This window comes from Halictus rubicundus, chromosome 10 (genome assembly GCF_050948215.1).
Source record: "Halictus rubicundus isolate RS-2024b chromosome 10, iyHalRubi1_principal, whole genome shotgun sequence".
In the NCBI taxonomy this organism is placed as follows: domain Eukaryota; kingdom Metazoa; phylum Arthropoda; class Insecta; order Hymenoptera; family Halictidae; genus Halictus; species Halictus rubicundus.
The window spans coordinates 11,608,860-11,632,869 of NC_135158.1; the positions used below are offsets into that span (position 1 = coordinate 11,608,860).

The 24,010-nt window shown below is 37.2% G+C and overlaps 8 protein-coding genes and 1 long non-coding RNA gene across 15 annotated transcripts; 3 read left to right on the forward strand and 6 right to left on the reverse strand.

Moving 5' to 3' along the window:
* Positions 1-301: 301 nt before the first annotated feature.
* Positions 302-8,781, reverse strand: LOC143357820 (cytosol aminopeptidase-like). Its single transcript, XM_076794444.1, has 8 exons — positions 8,624-8,781; positions 8,145-8,260; positions 2,894-3,057; positions 2,592-2,766; positions 2,169-2,493; positions 1,818-2,086; positions 1,547-1,725; positions 302-1,324 (listed from the first exon to the last, which is right to left on the reverse strand). The coding sequence occupies exons 1-8, from the start codon at positions 8,723-8,725 to the stop codon at positions 1,098-1,100; spliced, it is 1,557 nt and encodes a 518-aa protein (XP_076650559.1). The 5' UTR covers positions 8,726-8,781; the 3' UTR covers positions 302-1,097.
* Positions 3,171-7,554, reverse strand: LOC143357819 (E3 ubiquitin-protein ligase COP1-like). Its single transcript, XM_076794443.1, has one exon. It carries the CDS (start codon positions 7,309-7,311, stop codon positions 5,251-5,253), a length of 2,061 nt encoding a protein of 686 aa, XP_076650558.1. The 5' UTR covers positions 7,312-7,554; the 3' UTR covers positions 3,171-5,250.
* Positions 8,782-10,947: 2,166 nt separating the features above from the next.
* Positions 10,948-13,562, forward strand: Lop1 (long wavelength sensitive opsin 1). Its single transcript, XM_076794449.1, has 6 exons — positions 10,948-11,146; positions 11,412-11,755; positions 11,860-12,107; positions 12,179-12,437; positions 12,534-12,700; positions 12,774-13,562. The coding sequence occupies exons 2-6, from the start codon at positions 11,420-11,422 to the stop codon at positions 12,907-12,909; spliced, it is 1,146 nt and encodes a 381-aa protein (XP_076650564.1). The 5' UTR covers positions 10,948-11,146; positions 11,412-11,419; the 3' UTR covers positions 12,910-13,562.
* A 72-nt stretch (positions 13,563-13,634) lies between these two features.
* Lop2 (long wavelength sensitive opsin 2) lies at positions 13,635-15,538 on the reverse strand. Of its 4 annotated transcripts, none has more exons than XM_076794447.1 (9): positions 15,419-15,538; positions 15,137-15,329; positions 14,830-15,068; positions 14,652-14,758; positions 14,481-14,587; positions 14,264-14,411; positions 14,076-14,186; positions 13,845-14,011; positions 13,635-13,770 (listed from the first exon to the last, which is right to left on the reverse strand). In XM_076794447.1, the coding sequence occupies exons 2-9, from the start codon at positions 15,325-15,327 to the stop codon at positions 13,650-13,652; spliced, it is 1,191 nt and encodes a 396-aa protein (XP_076650562.1). In that variant the 5' UTR covers positions 15,328-15,329; positions 15,419-15,538; the 3' UTR covers positions 13,635-13,649. The 4 variants fall into 4 exon arrangements, with proteins under 4 accessions (XP_076650562.1, XP_076650561.1, XP_076650563.1 ...); XM_076794446.1 differs by having other exon boundaries at positions 15,411-15,528; XM_076794448.1 differs by lacking the exon at positions 15,419-15,538 and having other exon boundaries at positions 14,830-14,907; positions 14,980-15,068; positions 15,137-15,348.
* LOC143357825 (COMM domain-containing protein 2-like) lies at positions 15,459-16,924 on the reverse strand. 4 transcript variants are annotated; one of them, XM_076794454.1, is made up of 6 exons: positions 16,730-16,924; positions 16,575-16,652; positions 16,417-16,499; positions 16,169-16,342; positions 15,880-16,096; positions 15,459-15,571 (listed from the first exon to the last, which is right to left on the reverse strand). In XM_076794454.1, the coding sequence occupies exons 1-5, from the start codon at positions 16,794-16,796 to the stop codon at positions 15,890-15,892; spliced, it is 609 nt and encodes a 202-aa protein (XP_076650569.1). In that variant the 5' UTR covers positions 16,797-16,924; the 3' UTR covers positions 15,459-15,571; positions 15,880-15,889. The 4 variants fall into 4 exon arrangements, with proteins under 4 accessions (XP_076650569.1, XP_076650568.1, XP_076650566.1 ...); XM_076794453.1 differs by lacking the exon at positions 15,459-15,571 and adding an exon at positions 15,575-15,699; XM_076794451.1 differs by lacking the exon at positions 15,459-15,571 and having other exon boundaries at positions 15,832-16,096.
* LOC143357827 (uncharacterized) lies at positions 16,838-17,149 on the reverse strand. Its single transcript, XR_013082886.1, has 2 exons — positions 17,026-17,149; positions 16,838-16,968 (listed from the first exon to the last, which is right to left on the reverse strand). It is a non-coding gene; the product is annotated as an uncharacterized LOC143357827 (long non-coding RNA).
* A 146-nt stretch (positions 17,150-17,295) lies between these two features.
* Pfdn6 (prefoldin 6) lies at positions 17,296-18,350 on the reverse strand. Its single transcript, XM_076794456.1, has 4 exons — positions 18,105-18,350; positions 17,958-18,027; positions 17,657-17,852; positions 17,296-17,583 (listed from the first exon to the last, which is right to left on the reverse strand). Exons 1-4 carry the CDS (start codon positions 18,105-18,107, stop codon positions 17,475-17,477), a joined length of 378 nt encoding a protein of 125 aa, XP_076650571.1. The 5' UTR covers positions 18,108-18,350; the 3' UTR covers positions 17,296-17,474.
* Positions 18,351-18,709: 359 nt separating this feature from the next.
* On the forward strand, positions 18,710-20,471 carry Noi (splicing factor 3a subunit 3 noi). The gene is made up of 2 exons (XM_076794485.1): positions 18,710-19,027; positions 19,094-20,471. Exons 1-2 carry the CDS (start codon positions 18,815-18,817, stop codon positions 20,384-20,386), a joined length of 1,506 nt encoding a protein of 501 aa, XP_076650600.1. The 5' UTR covers positions 18,710-18,814; the 3' UTR covers positions 20,387-20,471.
* Positions 20,472-20,799: 328 nt separating this feature from the next.
* On the forward strand, positions 20,800-23,977 carry Grp (serine/threonine-protein kinase grp). Its single transcript, XM_076795592.1, has 8 exons — positions 20,800-21,083; positions 21,174-21,330; positions 21,598-21,821; positions 21,892-22,212; positions 22,470-22,673; positions 23,171-23,394; positions 23,483-23,617; positions 23,702-23,977. Exons 2-8 carry the CDS (start codon positions 21,269-21,271, stop codon positions 23,918-23,920), a joined length of 1,389 nt encoding a protein of 462 aa, XP_076651707.1. The 5' UTR covers positions 20,800-21,083; positions 21,174-21,268; the 3' UTR covers positions 23,921-23,977.
* Positions 23,978-24,010: the final 33 nt, after the last annotated feature.

Consider the following 24,010-nt stretch of genomic DNA (forward strand, 5'->3'; position numbering starts at 1 on the left):
TTATTGCATTCTTTCGATATAACTAACGAATATAGAATATTATTCAGTCTCTGTTGTAAATGTTTGTTTCTGATTTGTGACTTTTACAATTATTTATTAAGTATAATTTGCGTTACTCTACTTGAATGTAGTAACTCATAAGACTATGTAAGATATGGTGCGCTCTCATGCACGGAACGATGAAAGATTCTTTTTAAGAGGGTAAGCAACAAAAACTGTACATAACAAGATTGTGTGTGTGTGTTGTGACGAACGAAGAGTAACATAGTGATTCACATGTACATAGAATTAGAGGCACGAGTTTCCATACAATAAATCTTGTATTTTATTACATTAAGTTCGGATAATTGTTAGTACTTTTACAAAGTCGTGTGTAACATTTACACAATGTTGATCAAAATTGTCGGATGTATTTCAAATACGACACTCGAATAAAATGTAAATTGCCCAAATAACAATATCCCTCCCATAATTGGTGTGTTAAAGAATTTTTTCGAATACAAACACAGCGTGTTCTCGGCACCACTTCGTACAAAAGTATTCCTGTTGCTATTGTATGCCTCTTTGTTATCCCATTTTCTGTATAATGCGGTAATCAATGTTCGGCGACGGTTGGTCACCGATTATTGTTTACCAAATTTAACTTTTTACAGAATATGAACAAAAGTAACTGTACAAAGAAGGTTATGGATTCATCACAGTTGTACTAAAAATACTGTCGCACTGTAAAGTAATATAATTCTGTACACAAATGTAATGATTACAAATTTTGTATCTGCCGAACATTCAATTGAATTTTCGCTTACGTTCCGTTTCAATTTAATTGATTCGTTGGAATTCGTATACTTAATATATCATAAAACCCATTTACAGAAATGCAATTGTGATCAGAATATAATAAGAAGGGAGGCAGGCGGCGTATTACATAAAATGCGTAAGTTTTTATACATATGTATATAAAGAAACAAATAATGTAATATATATGGATATATACATGTGCGTGCACACATATGCATACGTATATATACATATATATATATATGTATATATAATAGACCATACAATTTGCACGAAACAACTGAAATCAGTTGTACATTTTAACAGAATGCCTGTAAGAACTGTATAAGCGTACGGGTTGGACGACCTGTCATTCCGGATGGTACATATGGTAGATCATCGGGCCCAGGACCCATTACTCCAGCGATATCCAGATGCATCCATGGGGTGTCGCATTCAACGAACTCTCGTAAGAAAGCTGCAGCCGTGCACGCACCACCACCTTTTGTTTTCGCAACGTTGTTTATATCTGCCGACTTAATTTTCTCTGTAAGTGAAATCATATAATCAATTAATCTCGTTCGTCGTCCATTTTCGAAAAATGTTAACACATTCGTGACCGGCGATTGTCGAGCGATCAAAATTACAAAACAAATCCGTTATCGGCATTCAGCTAAAGAACTTGAGATGTTGTGCGACTGCGTAACCAGTCTCGAAAGTGTTAAGAAATCTAAAGCAAAAAGTAAGCAGTTTAATTGTCCGATTTTACTTGTCATTTCATCTGTAAAATGTTTCCACAGTGGCATTCTCCATACTCGATCACCAGTCAAAGTACCGGCTTCTCTCAATTTTTCAAAAAGTGTAGCATCGTTTGAGAAAACTCCAGTTGCTGCTCCCCCCAGACTAATTTTCATTGCACCGGTCAGCGTCGCGAGATCCAAGATAAATCTACAATTATATTTATACAGGTATGTAGAAATGTTTCGTAGATACGTACGTACATTGGAAACGTTTTCAAATCACTCGAACACAATAATTACCTTGGATTAAATTCGTGAGCGTAACTGAGCGCATCGGCAAGAATGAGCCTGCCTTCTGCGTCCGTGTTACCTACAATGATACTTTTTCCATTCATTGCGGTCACAACGTCTCCTGGTTTGGTCGCAGTTCCAGAAGGTAAGTTTTCGGTAAGTGGAATCAAACCGACCATGTTCACCTTCAGCTTGAGTTCAGCGGCAGCTCGAATAGAAGCTGCTACGCATGCTGCACCAGTCATATCTGCACGCATTTCGTCCATATCTAATGGTGGCTATTCAAAAACAATTCATTAAAGATTTAATAAGAGCAACCTAATCGAACCTAAAAGAACTTTACTACACAATCATTTTTACCTTGAGACTGATACCGCCAGCGTCGAACGTAACACCCTTCCCAACGAACACTATTGGTTGAGAATCATTGCCGGCACCTCTGTAATGAATTTCAACGAACTTTGGTGGCTCACAGCTGCCGTTCGAGACACTGAGGAAAGAGCCCATTTTCTTCTGCTCAGCCCATGCTCTATCGCGTACTGTAACGGTGATTCCTAATTTCGAAAGAGTCGAAAACACTTCATGGGAAAATATTGTGGGTGTCATTAAATTGGCAGGGGTGTCTGATAGTTGACGTGCCCAATTCTGTGCTTGGGCTTTGATGTTTCCAATCCGCCATTGTTCTCTGTAACAGGGTCATATTGTAATTATGTAAATACCTTTTAGATATAATGTACATACATATGTATATGTAGATATAGGTAAAATATGCGTAATACTTACTCTCCCTCTTGGCCGTACAGTGAAACTTTTGGTAACACTGCCTGCTTTTCTTTGTTCCTCTGACCTTGGTAGAACCATGTTGATAGAGTAGCACCTTCGGCTGCAGCTTCTGCGTCGCCTAATGTTTCTAATTTGATGTCTTTAATATCAACCGCATCCAGTGCATGACAACCCGCTATAAATGAAATATTCAATGTTGATTGACTGTAAATATTACAAAATTCAAATACTAGAATAAAAGAGTACGCACGGAAAATGATGTGTGCATATTCAGAAAAAGAAGAAGAAAAGCAAGTATCTACCTGCTGCCGCTGTGCGTATGCTTTCTTTCCCTTCGTGTAGTTCTTCAAGTTGGTTAACGCCAAGGTTCTTTTTCCCAAGACCAACTACCGCAACTCCCACATATTCCTTCTCATCCAAACCCCAAAATACTCTAGCAGAGCCTTTGGGAATTTTTGGGCCTGCTCTGTAGTGGTACAAGTATTGAAGTATTATTTAAAATGTTGATTTTTCATTGGTATATGCATTACTGAGGTAAGGGTGAGTTTGTTCTATGATTAAAAAATATGTGAAAAAATGTACTGAGACACAGATCCACAAATTTATTCGTTACAATAATTCTAGGCATCATTCGTAACATATGCTGTAGCGTTTGCAATTTTAAAATACAATCTAAAAATATACTATTCTTTACATACATCCTAGAATAAACTTCTTTAAAATTAGTCGAATTATTTCTATAATAACGATTATTCTAAGTATTAAACTATGAATTACAATTACAATTACAATTAGTTTCTTTCACAATTCGAGCTACATAATAAGCTACACATTCACAATATTCCATTTGTGTTCTCTGACCTTACATAATGGAGACAATTTATTTGTACTAGGAGTACATCAAAGATAGGCGCCACAATTATTTTCAGTATACTTATTAGTTAATAAAAATTTGTAATAATAAAGAATGATTTATGAATGATAATATAGTACAATGTAAAACTATATTTGCATTATATATACCAAATATTCGGTTCCTTCCCTTATATGTATACACAGATTTAAGTATATAAATTTGTCATGGGGTTTTATCGTATTTGTAACATTACCATATAAATACTAAAGAAACGATTAAAAATTGATACATTGAGATTTTCAGACAATTAGTCGTGAAAATTGTTTGCTTAAAATATACTCATCAGAGCTAAGTAAAATAACATTTAAATAGAAAGTAGTACATGTAAATTTTTTCTTTATTCTTTAAGTATTAACTATACTTATTGTTATTTATCATAATTTTCATACTTCGATTAATGGAAATTAAGGTACTTGTACATTAACTCTGAAACGAAAATATTTACAATCTAATACTTCTAATCAGAAATCCTATTTTTCTTTAGCTCTGACATTAGTGTACGGATTGCAGGTATTTCAGCTATCTCAAATCAGCAATATACAATAGTTGAACAAAAAATATGTACTGCGCTTATTATACCGGAACTTATTAATACTAGAGTCGTTCCGACTTCAAACAATCAATAAAATTTTCAATTCTAAACACACTGCCAGCTATCTGTTCACGATTATACTAGGACAATAGCAAACTCGATTAAAATCTACCCTGCTCTCAGTTTCACTGAAATCCGAGTATATGGGAGATCTTGAAACAGATTGACTCCAGTATACAATGATCTTAATGCTGACAGTAGGAACTTAATGCGATCCAAGCACATTTACTATTCTTAGCTGACGACACTCTTGGCACAAAGTTAATTGAATACACATTAATTCGTTTATTATATCGATACAAATATCTCTACTCTCTTGATTCGAATTCATTAGGCTACTTTGGCAAGACATTTACTATAAAGATCGGATTGTACAATTCAAGATGCATTTGCAAATCAGAATTCAGAATAAGTATGCGATTTCGCATTATCGAGTGTTGTCTGTATTATTGCAACCAGAAAAATAGCTTTTGTAATGCTGAATAGTTCTAGTAGTGTAACTTTATACTACATTTGTAATTTACAAGATATATATATATATATACTGAATTCAAATTTCTCTTTTTCGTTTGATTTGTTTTTTGAACAAATACTATTAACATAGAACGAGCAAAAAACTTAATCCATTTAAAGTGTGTGCTAAAAATAAAGAACATCAATTCTTTAGTATGCTACACCTTTAAAAACTATAAAATACCATGTTTCACATTATAAACTATCAGAGACAGACATGTGCCGTGAGTACAAACATATCAACTATTTATAGTTAAAATTCAGTCTATTATTAAAGTATATCTAAATTGAGAAATAGTTAACTGAAAGTAGAATTAACAAACAGTACTCATAATAAACTAAGACAACGGTACAGCTACAGTACCCATTTTCGTACAGGTACAATTACAAGATAATATTTGTGCTGCTTAATGCTCAGAGTATTCTCAGAAATAAGTCAGTCTCTAATAATTTAGATTTTCAGGTATATTAGATACATATGTTACTTTTTTTTACAATTTGGCTCATAATAAATTACTATAACATTTATAATAAATATTTACTTCTCGTTGTTGTTTTATGTCTGAGCAGTGAATCGAATAAATTTCAAAATACATATAAACATATATATCGGTATATGCATTAATTTATGATTATCTTCAAACAAGTTCCAATATTTTGATAATTCCTTGAGAATTTGCAGCTACCACAACATTAGACATTTGTCTCCAACAAACTGCAGATACAAATTCATTTAGGTCCTCTTCTCTTCTTTCTTGCATTTCTAATATACTTCGACCAGCATCGAATTTATAAGAGAATAATTGCTTGGTAAGTCCTTTGTAATATACATATAATGCATTGTTTTCAGATCCGCATGCTACATAATGACCATCGGTAGCAAGACCTACGAAATTCTTCTCGTTAACGTGTCCGACAAACGATCGCAAACAATGTGGATTATTGATGTTCCACATTTTCAACTGTGAATCGGTGCTCGCCGATACAATCTCTTCCTTGTTAATGAATTTTACGTACGAAACGGCTTTGCGATGCCCTTTAAATATGCATAGTGCTCCATTCATGTTACGCAGATCATAGTAATGGACACAATGATCTGCAGATCCAAATGCTAAATGACACGAACTACGTGGATTAAACTTAACACAGCATACGTTAGCTTTCGCTTCTAAAGAAGCAACGGAATGATCGTTATTCAAGGACCATAATTTAACCTTGGTATCGTCCGAGCCCGATGCTATCAATCTAGTGTCTACATCATTGAAGTCAACGGACCAGCATCTCTTTTCATGTTCTTGAAATGCTTTCGTTCTTTGACCTGTTGCAGCGTCCCAGACCGTTACAGTTCCTTCGTAATCGGACGATGCTAACATTCCCTTATGAAAAGAATTCCATGAAACGCACGATATTTTCGAGCTAGAAGTCATTTCTACGCAAGGATAGTGTATGTCTACCGTATCTCTAATCACGGCGCTATAATCGAATACTTTGATACGTTTTGTAACCCCAGCTATGGCAAAGAATTCATTATCTTTATCAAATTCTATACTCGAAACGATAGTAGAATTATTAAAAATGTCCGACGAGTAATTCAAAGTTGCCAATGGTCGCAATGAATTATACTTTAAAAATTTTACAAGATTTTCTCTGAAAACATCCAATCCTGAACTCGAGCCGTGCCACGCATCGTTCTGTCCTTCAGTTTTATGTCCAAGATGCAGCACTTTGGCACGAGAGTCAAAGTAACATTGCACAAAATCATCAAAATGAGCGTGCATTCTCTTTCTACGTAGAGCCAGAGTGGAACCCGGCGTATATTCGTTTTGCTTCTGATTTCCTGGGGGATTGACAAACGTATCATTTCCAGACGATCCTGTTTTGTCAAGTGGCTTCACCATATTCGAATCTATTATATCTATAAGTCCAATCATCTCTCTTTTAATAGCAGAGACCTGTGCAGTATCGTTTTCACTTGATTTCTTCAAGTCTTCCATTTTCGGACATTTACTCTGAACATCCCTCAATATATTTTCAACTTCCTCTGTGTCTCTCTTGATCAATGCTATTTCTTTTTGTAATTGATTCTTTTGTTCTTCCTTCTGTTGAAGTAAATGCTTTAAAAACTCGTGCAGCAATTTATTTTGCGCCGCACAAGTTTCCGCTTCGAGCAAATGTTTCTTTTGTGTTAATACTTCTAACATTACGTTTATATCGGGTAATGTTAGATTAGCGCTTTCAGCAGCTACAATGTCTTTTAATCCATCGTACGGTGGTAAACATAAGTCTGTACCTATACCTCTGTGTCTACCATCGGTCATGTACGAAGATCCTAGCTCGCTAAGACCCTTAATTCTAGTCTTATATTTCGATATCAATTCATGTAACACAAAGTTTGGAAAAATATCTTGTTGCGTTAACGTGTAGCTGCATTTAGGACAACGCCCATTAGCTTCTAGAGATTTGACTATACAACGATAACAAAATGTATGACCGCAACGTGTGATATGAGCTTCATCGATTACCTCAAAACAAATAGGGCACAGATAATCATTATTTTTATCTTCAAGTGTACCGCTAATCCTATGAAGAACATTTGTCGAGTAATGGTGTTTGCTTATTCTACTGGTACATTCACCTACCGCCCCACTGCTTCCAGCAGTGTTATCATTTCCCAGACTATTATCACCGATAGCCGACATTATCTTAATGTATGCCTGACTTTGAAAGAACTAACTAAAATTTCATGCTGTTTAAAGCTTCGTTCGGTTGTAAAATAATAATTTATTTCTAACTGAATATCAGTTTAAAAAAAATTATTATCTCCTAAATAATATTCGCTTTCAAATGTTTCTTTATATAACAAAATATGCGATCTGGCAACTCCTTCTGTGCAGCGAGTTTTTGCTTCATATCATGCGTACAATACCATCTCTCAGTCTAGTCACTCCTGAAATAATGAAAATAATGCCAGTGAGCTCACATGAAAGATAATTTCGTTCAAATTCGAAAGAGTTTTATTAACGGAAAAAATAATTTATGGAGAAGTTTTATAAAAAACAACAAAGAAAAAGCAATTCTGAATATTATATGTAAAGCTCAGGCAGCATTATGACAATTGTTTCAGGCTGGAACTATCGATAAAACATTTAAAACATCGTTCAATGTTAATTCACATAATCTCAAAGGAAAGTGCAAAAGTAACATGTACTTAGTATAATACTCTGTGTTCAAGTTTAAGCTTATCACACGATTTTGTACCGTGTTTGTTTGCCATATACAATACGTTTATCTACAGATTGCTCATGTATCTTGCACGATATGAGTGAAATACAGTTTAAAGTTGGGTACGCGATATTTGTATATCTAAATGTGACTATATATGTGTACTGTGGTATCGCATATCATATGAGAGAAAAAATAATCGATTCAGTGAAATAAACATAGATTGCTACGTGAACTCGTATTACAGATGATACGATTCAATTACAAAATGCATATGTTATAGGTTACAAAACATATTAGTGGCACTTACAATAGAATAGAATTTTGTAGTTTTCCATTAACTAGTTCATCGTATTTAGCCGCCGTGGGAGTCAAAGAAATCTTGCTTTCATCCTCTGATTCGTATACACCAAGTACCAAACCTTTCTGTTGGGAATTGAAATATCTCGAATAAAAATCGAAGGTAGACAATCTTCCGTTAAGTATGTTAGAATGCATTCGAACCATAGCCTCACGAAAACGAGTTTCATTTTATTAATACCGAGTGGAAAGGGACAAATACCAAGAAATTTATAATGTATTCCTTGCGAAAACTTATTCAAAATTTGCAATTCATGGTTAAATATTCCGCTCCTTTTCCTTATGCGGAAAATTTTCGCGACAGTCTAAGACAAAAATTCTCCGTCTCGTTAGTTCATCGCATAAAGCAAAAATATAAATGATCTTTCGATGAAAAACACACGAAAAATGATTTCCTAATACGTGAACGAATAATATTTTTCTAATTACCTTCATGGTCGCGATGCAGGATAAGAAACGTAACTGCGAATTTCCGTATTGTAGACTCTTACTTCTGATAAGAGACAATGCCATAATTTGTCGGGAGACCATTAGGTGTGATATATATACACACACACTCGCATAACGTACAGGTGTGTCAACGTGGACGTGTATACATACAAGAGAACGTACGCGTGTATTTCCCTGAAAAGATACGATATCTAGACAACTTGGTCACCAAGATTGTAGATCCGCAACTCTAGTGCCCTCTTTTTTCTTTTCATTGAAAATAAGACTTTAGATTGCAAGATGTATATGTATGTATGTGTATATATATATATAAGTCCTGAGATACAAAAATACATGTACTGTATTTGTGTGAATACAAGAAAATTTAACATTAAATTCTAAACTTAACATTCATCCTTACGAGCTAAATAATAGTAACTGTGCCGTAAAATAGTATTTCAGCCTTTGGTGATTGTGAGACCTCTAGTGGATTATTGTCGCAGCGAGAGTCTGGGTCTTAGACCATAGTATATATGATCTAAGCAGAGAGGCGAGACTTTTTCGAAGACTACGCCCCTTTGTCCCGGCCACGTGACGCGCTCCCTGTGACCGTCATAGTTCTCTAAATCCCATTCTTGGTCTACTCCTATACCTCGTCTGTGCCAAAACTATTTGACAAAATTTACAATTAACAGACTCTGCCACCCGACGGTTATCAATATCATCAATATCACCGACGAGATCGTGGGTGTCAATATATTGTTGTCGATAAGACAGAAAACTAACATTCTTTTATAAAATACGAATTACATTATCGACATCTTGATAATACAGAAATCGACGTTATCGGCATCGCCAAAAGGGTCATGTGTCTGACGGTATCTTTTGGCTAACAGTTTGGGCGTTTTGCCGCTACGAGGAATAGCGCTAAATTTAGATTTTACGGAGCAACTGATTCTTGCTGACACATTACAACAAAAATGATAGGAACTGTACGAATAATTAAGAATATATAGTTTCGCGAGGAAAAGAAAATAGTTCGGTTCCTGAAACCCTTTAGCTATTCTTAAAGTTTTAGATCGATTAGGTTCACAGGGTGTTCGACTACAGGTGGGAAAAAATTTAAGGGGTGGTTTTCTATGACAGTATGAGATGAAAATGAAGAGTAAAAAATTGTGATTTCCATCTCATTTCTTAGTTATTAATAATTAAAAATCTGCTTAAAATGCGGCAACCCGACCAACAGAGGTGTACGTTGCGTACGTCATAGAGGCGCGCGACAGTTACATATCAAGTGACATACTCCGCGTGCCTCACAAGAAGGCACCTGGCAGGAATTTGGCAGGACTGCGGGTGTGAACCGTCCGATAAGGTCATTCCACACGCATTTTCGGTTCTAGCCGAATTATTTTATAAAGTGTGTGACGCCAAAGCCTAACCATTGGGTGCGAGCGAGGACCCCATTTGATACGTGACTGTCGCGCACCTTTATGACGTAAGCAACGTACACCTCTGTTGGCCGGGTTGCTGCATGTTAGGCGGATTTTTAATTGATAATAACTGAAAATTGAAGCCGAAATCGCAATTTTTTATTCTTCATTTTCGCCTTATGTTGTCTTGGAGAATCACATCTTAAATTTTCTCCCACCTGTAAAGTTATTCCTTTCTAGATGAGTTACTAATTAATTGATGATTAAAGTGACAACTAAAATGATGCAAAATGACTTAGGAATTAATCGATATTATTATCTTTTTATTTGTTGTTTGAAATAACTTTTGCCCAACGCTGTTGTTGCATATTAAAAAATCATAGGAAGCGGCTATCGGAAGATTCAAGAGAACTGAATGAGGAAAACATGCTCTATTATAATAAGCTCCTTACGGAATGAAACCATATTAAAGTTTAAACCCGAATAGAAGCTACAAAGACGCCGAAATCGCGAATATATATTGCTGCTCTGTTTACTCATTAACTTGTTCGGACTCGAATAATGGTAATTAATATAAATGGGAAAGACTAAAAACGACTACGTTTCGCAGAGCGGAATACGTTCAACCGAATAAACGAGCGAAGACAAAGATAATCAAAGATGGTTACGGACAGTCGAGTGTAAAGCGACATGTAAAGATGTCGGAGTATCAAAGGATAGGGGTGATCTTTGTCGTGTTCGATTCTTATTTTAACCTTGTAAGGTTTCTGTGTGCGGGACTGAGGATACGCCAAGGTATTCTTAAATCCTCGTTAACTTAATAAAGATCGTCTTAAGACTGTTTGTCGACTTAGATCACGACAACATATAGGAAACGAGTCGCAAGGGTACATATGACAGGGTCGGGCCAACACACCGGTGCATATTTAAGCGGAAGTCGAACGGCGCTGACACGAGCCGCATCCAACAGTGGACCTAACAACAACATATCCTACTGTTCAACTCCAACGTTCGCGTGGTCCAGGCGAAAACAACCCGAGACGTGTACTTGGATTAGTTCGTTTTTGCACGTTTTTCTCCAAGTAGCTAAAAGGTGAGCCGCTGCAACGACGATCGCTCTTACGTCCGTTCAGTTTCTTCCTCGGATCTTACGGAGGCACGTCCCTCTGTTACGTTCAATTTTGCGATTTGCGCGATAGATCCAAAGGAAAGCAAGGGTACTCGAGGAGCGGGAAGAAGAAGAAGTTAAAATGCTCGAAATAGGGTTTATGGGGCGATAACTCCCTCGGGTGCCTGAATGGACACCAGTCCAGCCGCGACCGGTGATAATTTGCCAGTTTCCTTTGGTTTTATTTCAGATTTTAGAATGTCTATCGTTTCGGGACCCAGCTTTGATGCCTACTCATGGGGAGGCCAGGGCGGTGGTTCCAGGTTCGGTAATCAGACGGTAGTGGACAAGGTGCCACCAGACATGATGCACCTAATCGACGCCCACTGGTATCAGTACCCGCCGCTGAACCCGATGTGGCACGGGATTCTCGGCTTGGTAATCGGGTTGCTTGGTTTTATCTCCGTAAGCGGGAATGGCATGGTCGTCTACATTTTCCTGTCGACGAAGAGTCTTCGCACGCCGAGCAACCTGTTCGTCATCAACTTGGCCATCAGCGACTTCTGCATGATGTTCACCATGTCTCCGCCTATGGTAAACAACCGAGCCAGTCCATCCAGACGCGGACGCGGACGCGGAAACTGTAACGGATGTAATTAACGCGAAACTAACGTGATGCAATTCCTCTGTGCCGTTAGGTAATCAATTGCTATTACGAGACGTGGGTACTCGGACCTCTGTTTTGTCAAATTTACGCGATGTTGGGCTCCTTGTTCGGATGTGGCTCCATATGGACAATGACGATGATCGCATTCGACAGATACAACGTAATCGTCAAAGGTTTAGCCGGCAAACCACTGACCATTAACGGAGCACTCCTCCGTATACTGGGTATATGGTTGTTCTCCTTGGGTTGGACTATCGCGCCCATGTTCGGCTGGAACCGGTAATTCCTCCCGTTCGATCCCCGAAATCGAACACACCCTCTTAAACACCTAAACGTTCTTCTCTCCTCAGATACGTTCCCGAAGGTAACATGACCGCTTGCGGTACCGATTACTTCAGCAGGGACATCTTGTCCGTTTCCTACCTCGTTCTATACGGCATATGGGTCTACTTCGCCCCGCTGTTCCTCATCATCTACAGCTACTGGTTTATCATCCAAGCGGTCTCCGCTCACGAGAAAAATATGCGTGAACAAGCGAAAAAGATGAACGTGGCCTCTCTGCGATCATCGGATAATCAGAACACCAGCGCCGAATGCAAACTGGCGAAGGTATTAATATTCGCCATGTATGAACTAGCGTATACAGTATACAGTATGCGGTATATAGTATACAATATGTATACGGAAACACACGATTGATTTCAGGTCGCTCTGATGACGATTTCCTTGTGGTTCATGGCCTGGACACCGTACCTAGTGATCAACTTCTCCGGCATCTTCAACCTCGTCAAGATAAGCCCGCTGTTCACCATCTGGGGCTCCTTGTTCGCCAAGGCTAACGCAGTCTATAACCCGATCGTCTACGGAATCAGGTAGCTATCGTTGAACGATTGCGCTGAAATAAATGTCTCTGATTTTTTCGACTGATTTGTTCTACCATTTCAGCCATCCGAAATACCGAGCCGCGCTCTTCCAGAGGTTCCCATCGTTGGCATGCGCCGCTGATCCAGCACCAGCGGACGCGACTTCCACCGTCTCCGGCACCACCACCGTCGCCGACAGCGAAAAAGCAAACGCATAAAACCGTCACGTCCCTGCGCAAAATATCTCGTGAGATACGCGTGTTTTAATTCGAACTCGAGCCGCGCAACGAAAGATCACGATCCGGTCCAAGATTAACGAACCGCTAGGAAATTCAAGATGACGCTAAGTTTCATTACAGACACGAAATTGTAAATATTACCATCAGTCGTCGTGTTAAGAAATATTTTTGTACAAATTACGGGGGACACGCTTCGACTTGAGAGCTCGCGAGAACGTGGGAACACAAGAATGCGAGAACGCGGGATCGAAGGAGGAAAAAGAGGGACAACACCATCAACGCCGGGACAAACGTATCAATCTTCGCGACGCGAGTACCCAGTATACGGAATTGTTCCAGCATGCGGTAATAAATAAAACAATCTTTTAATCCTCCCATGATCGACAGGCAGTACCGACGATTCCCATTTGCACCACAATGCGAATCGCGTAGCGTCGAAACATGGGCGGCGATTTCAATTTTGTACAGTTTATTCCGCAGCAATATACATGGTCACTTTGGTATAGCAGGCGCCTGCTCTATGTTTACTAGTTTAGTAAGCACGTATCACACTCGCGTGAGATGCGATGAGAGCGTCGTATCTGTACCTTAATTTTATAAATACAAATGCAAATAAATTATGCAAGCAACGACCAATCTATTCTTCATTGTCGTTTGTCGTTTGTCGCCGCGATTATAAACGCGCGTCTTTGTACACGAAAACACGTTCCCCGATTCTTTTAAGATTTTCCAGCTTCCGAAGATTTGTCCCCTCCAGCGGCAGCAGCAGCATTTTCCTCGGTCGAGCCGCATATCAAGAACGGCAGTTTCTCCTTCAACGCAGCTCTGTACTTTGGGTGGCTGCACAGTAAATTGTCTCTTTAGTACATGGGCGTTTACTGCCCATGCCTGGTGTTTATACAGTGCACGCGTACCTGATTCCGTAAACGATTGGATTGTATATCGCGTTGGCTTTCGCGAACAGAGATCCCCATATAGTGAACAGAGGAGTAATCAATGTCCGATTGAATATTCCGATATAGTTAATTACTAGATAGGGTGTCCATGCCATAAACCATAACGAGATCGTTGTCAACGCTACCTGCAAGAAATTTTGTGTACAAATTTTTTAATTAAATAAATGGAAGGTGTAGAAATGCTAGTACCTTAGCCAATTTTGCTTCGGCGCTAGTGTTCGATTGTTCTCCGGACCTCAGGGATGCAACATTCATCTTCTTCGCTTGCTCTCTCATTCCTTTCTCGTGTGCCGCGACAGTCTGTTTTAAGCAAACGCAGTCTTTGAATAAAAGCTGCGATGAAACGTGCTCAATCGACATAATTACCAACTATTTACCGATACGATAAAATAGTAGCTGTATATGATAGTGAACAGCGGTGTATAGTAGACAAACACCGAGTAAACTAGTATGTACGACTTCGAGGACCAATCTAACGTGAGATAATCCGTTCCGCAGGCAGTCATATTTCCCTCTGGGACGTATCTAATAATTGACAAATTTTCTTTGTTAAGCGAACTCGAAGATATTATAATTTTCTGATTCACGAGTTACCTATTCCATCCCACCATAGGTAAAATTGCCCATACTAGACCAAATGTCCATATACATAGTATCTCGACTATCACTCTTTTTATAGTCAGAGGCGTTCCAGACATCCCCTGAAAATAATCAATTTTTTAGAACCTGTCTTTATTTTTAACTGTCGGTATCTTGTTTATATACCTTCACTATAACATTATATCTATCCTGAGCAATGGCTGTCATTGTCCAAATAGAAGCACATCCGCATAGTGAACCAACCAGTGCATAAATATCGCACATTAAGGTTCCTGGATAGAGGAACACCGTTTTAATATCTAAAACGTCCGTTATGAAATTGTTTCGCACCGTCTATTCTTACCCAAAACCCATGTTTCATAGAAGCAACACACCACCATTGGAGGACACATAAAACCCATCATTATGAAATCGGAAAAAGCTAAATTGACTACAAGTAAATTACTCGGTGTTCTCATGGACGGTGTCAATAAAAATACGTAAACTACTACACCATTACCACACCAGCCAATGATCCCCAATATGATCATAACTACGCCTAAAAGTTTATGCCATAGCGGGTGTAACGGAGGAAATCGGTACCTATGTTAAACATAAAATAAGATGAAAATAAGATGTTCCGGTATTTTCGATGAAATTCTAATGATTACCAATATGTGTCGATTAAATGAATCATTTCTTCGGGTACTTTACTGACGACCGTTTGATTATTAAACCGCATTATCTGCCTTGCAAACTGTGGTCCGAGAGTAGTCGTTAACGTAAAATTCGGTGGAGATAATGCTTCGATTGTTAAGGGGGTGGACATGTTGTGAATATCCGTTAAAGCAATTATCTCCATATCTTCAAAATAAACATGCATAACTTTGTAAATGCGTGTATTCGAAAAATACAATTAGATATTGTCAACACCGAAGCACATACTTGTTTACCAATGTTATAACGAGGTTTTGTGAAAAAAGATCACAAAGAATATTGTTTAAATTTACACATCGACAACTTTGTAGAGTGCATTCCTTACGCACAATTGAACTGGTCGCGCACAACTGCAGCTACTCGAGCTCCATGCATTTCTTATACCTGTTCTATAAGATTAGATCCAATAATGTCATCCAATAAAATATTCAAATGAAACCATGCGCAGTTCTATTAAATGCATTTATATCACTTGTGCAAGTAGTAGTACGAACCGATGCATAAAAAGTACTGTCAGCTATAATTTAAAGTAATCTGATCAGCATGAATCATTGCATATGTCTTTGAGGATTAAATTTATATAATTAATTTAAGTGAGAAATGCACACATGATGTGTTAGTATAGTGCAAAGTTTCAAATGGTTTCAAATTTTTTGATAGAGCATTTTGTATAATTTATTTCTTGAAATATAATTACACGATCAACATCATTTGATTACTCTTGAAAGTCTTCGGATGTGTTGACTACGTCCTTCTTGAAGAGCCTCTTCTAACACTTGAGTAATATGTAGCAAATTGTTGGGGTCTGTTTGAAGCAACACATGCTCAATACTCTCCTCTTTGTCTGGATTCTTAATGGATAAATCCAATGTAATGAGGGGTGCAACTTGTTTTAATAATGACCTTGACGCAAGCTGCAAAGGAATATGTACTCCATTAACTGTTCAAATATTCATTTAAATAATAAATAATAAATAATGACAAACCTGAACTTCAAATCTCCATTCCATATCATGATATTCGGGCAATTTAAATCCAATACTGGTGAGTACACCTAATATTTCATCTCTTTTAACATTATACAATTTGCTTAGAATTGCTTCTTGATCCTCTGAAAATCCCAAAGCAATTACAGAATCTCTAAAATCCTCGGTGCTCAACTGTAAAGTAATATAATCAAGATTATTATCTTAAAATAATGTAATATATACAATGATATTGAATGTTGCATTACTTTGTATCTACAACTTTCTAATAATAAATTAACAAGTCCTTCCACTGAATGTTTAATCACATTCACTTCAACTTCCAATTTCTCTGAAACAGTAATACGAGACGAGTTGAAAGAAGTTTGCAAAAACATCAAGAGAATTTATTTTCAATCTTACTAACGGGCAGCTGCATTATACAATTTAATGTTTGGTCCTTTCTGTAAATAATCCAAGGCCAATTTACAAAAGTCCTGTAAAACTGTAAAAACAAATAAATTCATTCGAATCGTTCGTATGCAAACAATATCAGCGGTAAATAATGGCAACTGCAAGTACCTTGAGGTGGATGATCTGTAAGAAGCAGGACATGTTTCTTATGATCTGGTTTTAATGTCAGTAACATTGTCGCTCTTTTTACTAAAATATTAAAAAATATTTGTATTACTACGAATTGTATTGCATTTTTAGATTCAAAATATAATGATCCTCGTTTAGGCGTACCTCAAAGATGGCATACGTGCCGCCATATTTAATATAACCAATAAATTGACAGCTCTCTTTAACGAACCATGCACCTAAAAATCGTCGATACATCTTTGTTTCATCATAAAAAATACATTTACTTTATCTACCTAGGATTAGTATTTTTACGTTTATGCTCACCTCACATATACATATGATTATATTCATAGGTTAGGTAATTATCATATATACGTCAATTGTGATTTTATCTACGCACGTGCAATTGCGATGCATTCCACCTGATCCCATTAAATTAAATTAGATCGGTGGTAAGGTTTAATAAAGAGAATGATAGTTTTGATGTTATGACTATCAATTTATTTCTTACATTTTAAATGCAAAAGACATACAAGTACATAAATAAGTGTATGAAATTATAATTCTTTTAGAATAATTTATCTTGCAATAAAGCGGTTTGCCTCGATTTTTTATCCAATTGAAAAATGGGGGTAGGGCTATTTGTAATTACATGTCTTTTCTCATTACAAAATAGCGACATAACCAGTGACAACACTGTAATTTTTTAACAGCTCTTGCAGAATGTTATGCCTTTGGTTGATTACGATTGATTCATATGAGTCTGGAACACATGCTCGTATTTCTTTAAGGCTTCCCGGTGAGTATCTTGTTTCTTATCTAAAGTTACTATCAGCTCCTCCACTCGGTTCCTAAATTTTAAGTGAAAGAATCTTTACTATATTGTCGGACCTTTTATGCATATCACGATTTCTATCGTCTTACAGTTCAGAAGAAATATATTCCATGCGCTTGGAAACATTCTGTTTGGCTTCTTCCAAATCCTGTTTCATAAGAACCGGTCCTATCAGCTTGAAAACATCATCCTCTGTTTTTAGAAGATCTAACTCTTTCTTGACCATAATATTTTCATGTAATTGACCCTCTAGCTGCTGCCTTTGCCTCAATGTTTTCTGGTAATCTGGTAAAAACAGAATCTACATGTAACACAGGCAGTTCGTTAATTATAATTTTATAATTTATTACAAAGAATGCGATTCATATATGTAAAAAGAGAATGAACTACCTCTTTGAACTTGTTTGTATTTGTCTAACTCGGTTTTGAAATGCATTTGAATTTCTTCCATCATATTCGTCTAGAAGAAGGAAAGAATTTTAAATTACATCGAATTCAAATGGATAGGTTATTTGATCAGTTTTAACATTATCGTACCATGTTAAAGAATGTTTCGTAATAAATTTCTTCGAAAAACTATGTATGAGTATATTTATTGCACTGTATAGAACGGATAAATTCTACACACGGATGTCCTTGCAGTCGTAATTGGATTTAATCCTTTCTTGAAAAGTGCTTTCTCTCAAGTACTATCAAACTTTTTCTTGACTTTACACCGCGACGGACGAAATGTAAATTTAAATATACATATACGCACACGAGGCATAGAGATGCACAAATTAGGAATGACTGGAGTGAGAATAAAATGCAACGAATGTTTCAGCGACCATCTAGTGGTTACTAATGGGAACTAAAGTGTCCCCTGAATACGATGCAACCCGCAACGCTCAGAAGTGTAATAGAATGACTGTATGTGGGGTAAAGGATAAAAAACAAATTCTCCTCACAATCAAATTGATTTCGACCGAACTGACGATCCAAGTGAGTCTGTCGAGTGAAATTCGAATGGAATAGGTTTTGAAGATGATTAAAATTTAGATGATGAAATTTTCTAACTATAATTTTGAACCTGTTAGGGTTCACATAGGCCGCTAGGTGCAATACTATACTGGAGGCACCAAAACCCTGGGCATGTGTACTCTCATTTCCTCTTTCTAGTGTCGATGGTTAAGTAAATTATAACCTCTGTTCAAATGACAATTAAATAGCTTGATAACGCAGTTGGTGTGCTCATTCGGATTTAGAAGATGGAAACGATATTAGAGCAACAACGACGCTACCACGAGGAAAGGGAGAGGTTGATGGACGCAATGGTCAAAGAAATGCTTTATAAGAAAGCAGGACACAGAGAAAGCATAAACTCGGAGCATCGGTTGAAAATGTTGCTCGATCAATACATGGATAGCACTTTGCATTTGCAAGATTTGTACGAAGATAAAGATGGGCAAAGAAAAGAGGAGGTATATAATCTTTAGCTTTCATTTTCATTACTAAATTGTTCTTCAAAATAAATCACTTTCTTTCAGGTACAAGCGCTTTCGGGTCCAAACGAATTTTCGGAGTTTTATTCCCGTTTGAAATCGATCAAAGAGTTTTATCGACGACATCCGAACGAAATAAGTATTCCAATGTCCGTGGAATTCGAGGAACTAGCCAAAATGAGAGAAAATCCCACAGAAGAGCTTTCAAATCTGGTTGAATTTACCGATGAGGAAGGTTACGGAAAGTACCTTGATCTTCACGAGTGTTACGAAAAGTATATTAATCTCAAAGGAATAGAGAAAGTAGACTATATTACATATTTATCAACTTTTGATCATTTATTTGATATACCGAGAGAAAGAAAAAATGCTGAATATCAGAGATACATCGAATCATTATTAGAATATATAACAGACTATTTAAGTAGAGTTAGACCCTTGCTCGACTTAACCGCAGAGCTTCAGGAGGCAAACAGGGAATTTGAGACGCAATGGGAGAACAGTACATTCCCAGGATGGCCGAAAGAAACTGGCAGTGCTCTGACTCATGTTGGAGCTCACTTGGAACTGTCTGCTTTCTCTTCGTGGGAGGAGCTTGCGTCTCTTGGTTTGGATCGGTTGAAATCGGCTCTGATGGCTTTGGGTTTAAAATGTGGCGGTACTCTTGAGGAGAGAGCTCAGAGACTCTTTAGTACAAAAGGGGAAGCTTCCTTGGATCCGAACTTACTAGCCAAAAGCAATAGAAACAGGAAAAACGGAAAGGGAAGGAATTCCGAGAAGCAAAAGGAGATAGGATGCTTGGAAGGACAAGTGTACAGACTTGCGGAATTGGTGTCTACTCAACGAGTAGCCACGAAAGAGAATGTACAAAGGAAACAAGCTAGAACAGAAGGCGAGAGAGGAGATTCTGATGCGGAAGCCAGCGCCAGCGAGTCAGAGGAAGAAGATGACAACGAAGTTCCATATAATCCAAAAAATCTTCCTCTTGGATGGGATGGCAAACCTATACCATATTGGTTGTACAAATTGCATGGTTTAAATATCAGCTACAACTGTGAAATCTGTGGAAACTTCACGTACAAAGGACCAAAAGCTTTCCAAAGACATTTCGCAGAATGGAGACACGCGCACGGAATGCGCTGCCTAGGAATTCCAAATACCGCTCATTTCGCTAACGTAACACAAATAGAAGACGCCCTGGCTCTATGGGAAAAACTGAAAGCTCAGAAACAAGCCGAACGTTGGCAACCAGAACAGGAGGAAGAGTTCGAAGATTCTCTTGGAAACGTAGTTAATCGTAAAACGTACGAGGACTTGAAACGACAGGGTCTTTTGTAATATATTCACTACAATATCATTCTTGTAACATCTGTGTACGCTTTAAAAGCGAATGTAATACTGAATAAACGGATTTTTCTAATTGTTTGCTTGTTAGGCATGTTGAAAATAAAAACCAATTGCCTCCGAATGTTGTTTCTATAAGTAAATTACTAGACAAAGTCACCAACTGCGCAGAAACGTCGAAGAAATACTCAAAGAAGCATGGCACACGGTTTTATTAATTAAAGATCTACAATTAATATAAATGGCGGTACTTGCTGTCGAATCGATTTTAAAGTAATAAATATATAATCCTGAAATTATCGAAATCGTATCGAAGAAGTAGGGATTTCAAAGTTCTTTGAACGCTCGCGTCTGACCAATAAGAGCGTAACAATTTCCTACCTAGGACGGTAAGAGAGTGTGCGCAGTACGTCGTGTGTCTATAGAGATAAATACCTCTTGTATGATCTCATACTTTCTCTTCTAACAGTAATGTTACGTCTGTTGAGAAAAGAATATTTTAATCTGTAACTATTTTACTCGCGAACACGTTGTCAAACGGAACACCATACGGACAAAGTTGTCGAGAAAATTTCTGTTCGAAACGAAACTGAAAGAGTTCGTTTCATCGGAGGAAGCACGATGTTTTATCGGTGCTATTAAAACCACGTGCCCCGAAAGCCCGATCGTTATTATGAAAAAAAGATTTAACGTAAGCATCTACGAGAAACGAAATTGTTATTAATTGTCTCGCCGATTTTTTTTTGATTTTCTTTCTTTTTAATGATCATGTTTCTCGCAGTCGAAGTTACCGTTTTAAGTAACCGGCAGTCGAGGGAGCACTGATTAGGGAACAAAGATCCTTGCCACCATCGCGGAAAGGTATGCTGAGACAGGATGACGGAATTCGTGGACGGTTGGATATTTGGACACACTTTAGGGGAAGGTGCATACGGCGAGTACGTTTACAGAATTCTTCCACTTTGTATCGCTTTAAAACGATTAATGATTACTCCGTTTTCGTTCTGATAAATAATTTATAATTTTAAAGTTTATCGAATACGGATTTATCGATGAAATTATTTCACGTTTGTTTCATCGTCGTTTTTCACTGTGCTCGAAATATTTTTATATTTTAGACATTTATAAAAGGCTGTCTCAGACTTTAACAGTTACTTTGTTACTTTTCGTTACTTTTACTAAATCATTCGATTCGATCCTTTCAGGGTAAAGTTACTCTTAAACAGATCTACCGGTGAGGCAGTTGCCATGAAAATGATAGATTTAGAGAAGCACTCGGATGCTAGGCTAACTGTTCGCAAAGAGACTGCTATTCACCGAATGTTATCTAATCCCAACATTATACAATATTTTGGGAAGCGTAGTGAGCCAAACATGGAATATATTTTCCTAGAATATGCTTCTGGTGGAGAACTTTTTGATAGAATTGGTAATAGTATTGCTTTTCGATGATAGTTTAAAAAATGGAGGTATTAACATTACTCTCTTCGTTGAAACAGAACCTGACATCGGTATGCCAGCATGGGAGGCACAGAAGTACTTTAGGCAGTTAATTTCAGCAGTTGAATACCTACATACTAAAGGAGTTGCACACAGAGATTTGAAACCAGAAAACTTACTACTAGATGAAAATAACAATTTAAAAATCTCTGATTTTGGCATGGCAACCATATATCGGCTACAAGGGAAAGAGCGGTGCTTGGAAAAAAGATGCGGAACACTGCCATATGTTGCTCCAGAAGTATTATTACAACCCTACCTCGCAGAACCTGCGGATGTGTGGTCGTGTGGTATAATTCTTGTTGCTTTATTGACTGGAGGTAATCTGAATTAAGATGTATATGTGTACAGTAGCAGCTTATCGTTAATTTATAGTAATATTTCATCCGTAATTCCTTCCGGCTTCAATGTCGAGTTCGAGTAAATGAGTAAATTGAGGTATAGTCAAAAAAGGAATGAATTAATGACAGCTTTAAGCACAACGCGCAGATCACTGTCATTTTTAGTCTGATGGTTTACATCGCTAATGAGTAACTTACATTTCTCAGTTTTTAACTGGTCCATATCTGAACTGTAGAACTGCCTTGGGATCAGTCCTTGGCAGAGTGTCCAGAATACATGGCATGGAGAGATGGGAAATACATGTCTCTCACACCATGGAAAAAGTTGGATACTTCTTCCTTGTCTCTGATTAAAAATATTCTTATGCACTCGCCGTCGTCCAGATATACCCTAAGAGATATTAAACAACACAGATGGTTCATCAAAATGTTCCCAAAAGGTATGTATCTGTTCTGAGTAGTAACACATTATTTGCCTTGTATATATGTAACAGTTTTTACGGCACATCCATGGATACGATGAAATAAGTATTTACTTGGTCAGGTACTAAGTATCTCTGAGTGTACACTTAATTACTCAAAGCAACTTGGTGCCTAACTGAGTGGATACTAAGAACACCCAGGTTTTTTCGTATACTTGCAAGTATTCGATCTATTCATTCTTAATTCGTATTATCAAACATAGAAATTCAAATTGTAACTTTTCAAGATTATCAAAGCTTTTGCCTTTACTTTGGTAATACAGCTCTATGATTTTAATTAAGGATCATAAAGCTAGATTACCAAAGCAAAGAGCACTGGCGTGTGCATCCAATAGAAATATCAAAAAATTACATTCTCTAGTGTTAAACAAGTACTATCTTTATTACATCATTTGACTTTCTACAATGTGAATGATTTTAAAATCGTATTCTTTTTCTCTTAACTGATATTATAGAGGGATACATCCGACCCGACGAAACGGATTCAAGGCAAATGTTAGAAGATGAGAACTCGACAAGATTCTGCTTGTCCCAACCAGAATTGATTAGGGTACAAAATAATGTTGTAGAAATTAATTTAGAAGAACAGCCAGGATTCTCATTTTCGCAACCCGCTCATATAGAAGACTTATTAGTTTGCACTCAAGTACAAAATAAGCAACTTACACAAGCCAGCCAGGTAGTGCAACTTTCTTGCAGTTTTTTTTATGTAAAAGGATCGATATAGTAACGGATACAATGACTATAATTTATCCATGCATTTGCAGCAAAATACCTACCAACGCTTAGTGCGGAGAATGACTAGATTCTTCGTTAAAACGGCATTGGAGACAACGGTAAAACGATTAATAAACTGCATGAACAGTGAAAATTATACCTGTCGTATCAACGATTGTCGTACAGTAAGTTTCGAAATAAATATTTCAACTAGTAGTTGTAATATGATCGCGTACTATAAATTGTTAATTAAATTATTTTGTTTACAGATTACTATATCGAGCACAGATAGAAGAAAAATGCCTCTCGTTTTTAAAGCGAATATCGTTGAAATGGATGGAAAGATACTAGTTGATTTCAGATTATCTAAAGGCTGCGGTCTAGAGTTTAAACGAAGATTCATAAAAATTAAGACTTTATTGGATGACATAGTATTGAAAGGTCCTGTGACGTGGCCGATTGCTGTTGCAACCGAATCTATACCTTGAACACAATGTACAAAATCTCATTTTAAATAAAACATTTTATATTCTTTTACAAACAAACTTTCCTTTCTTCTGCGCATACATTATTGTAAT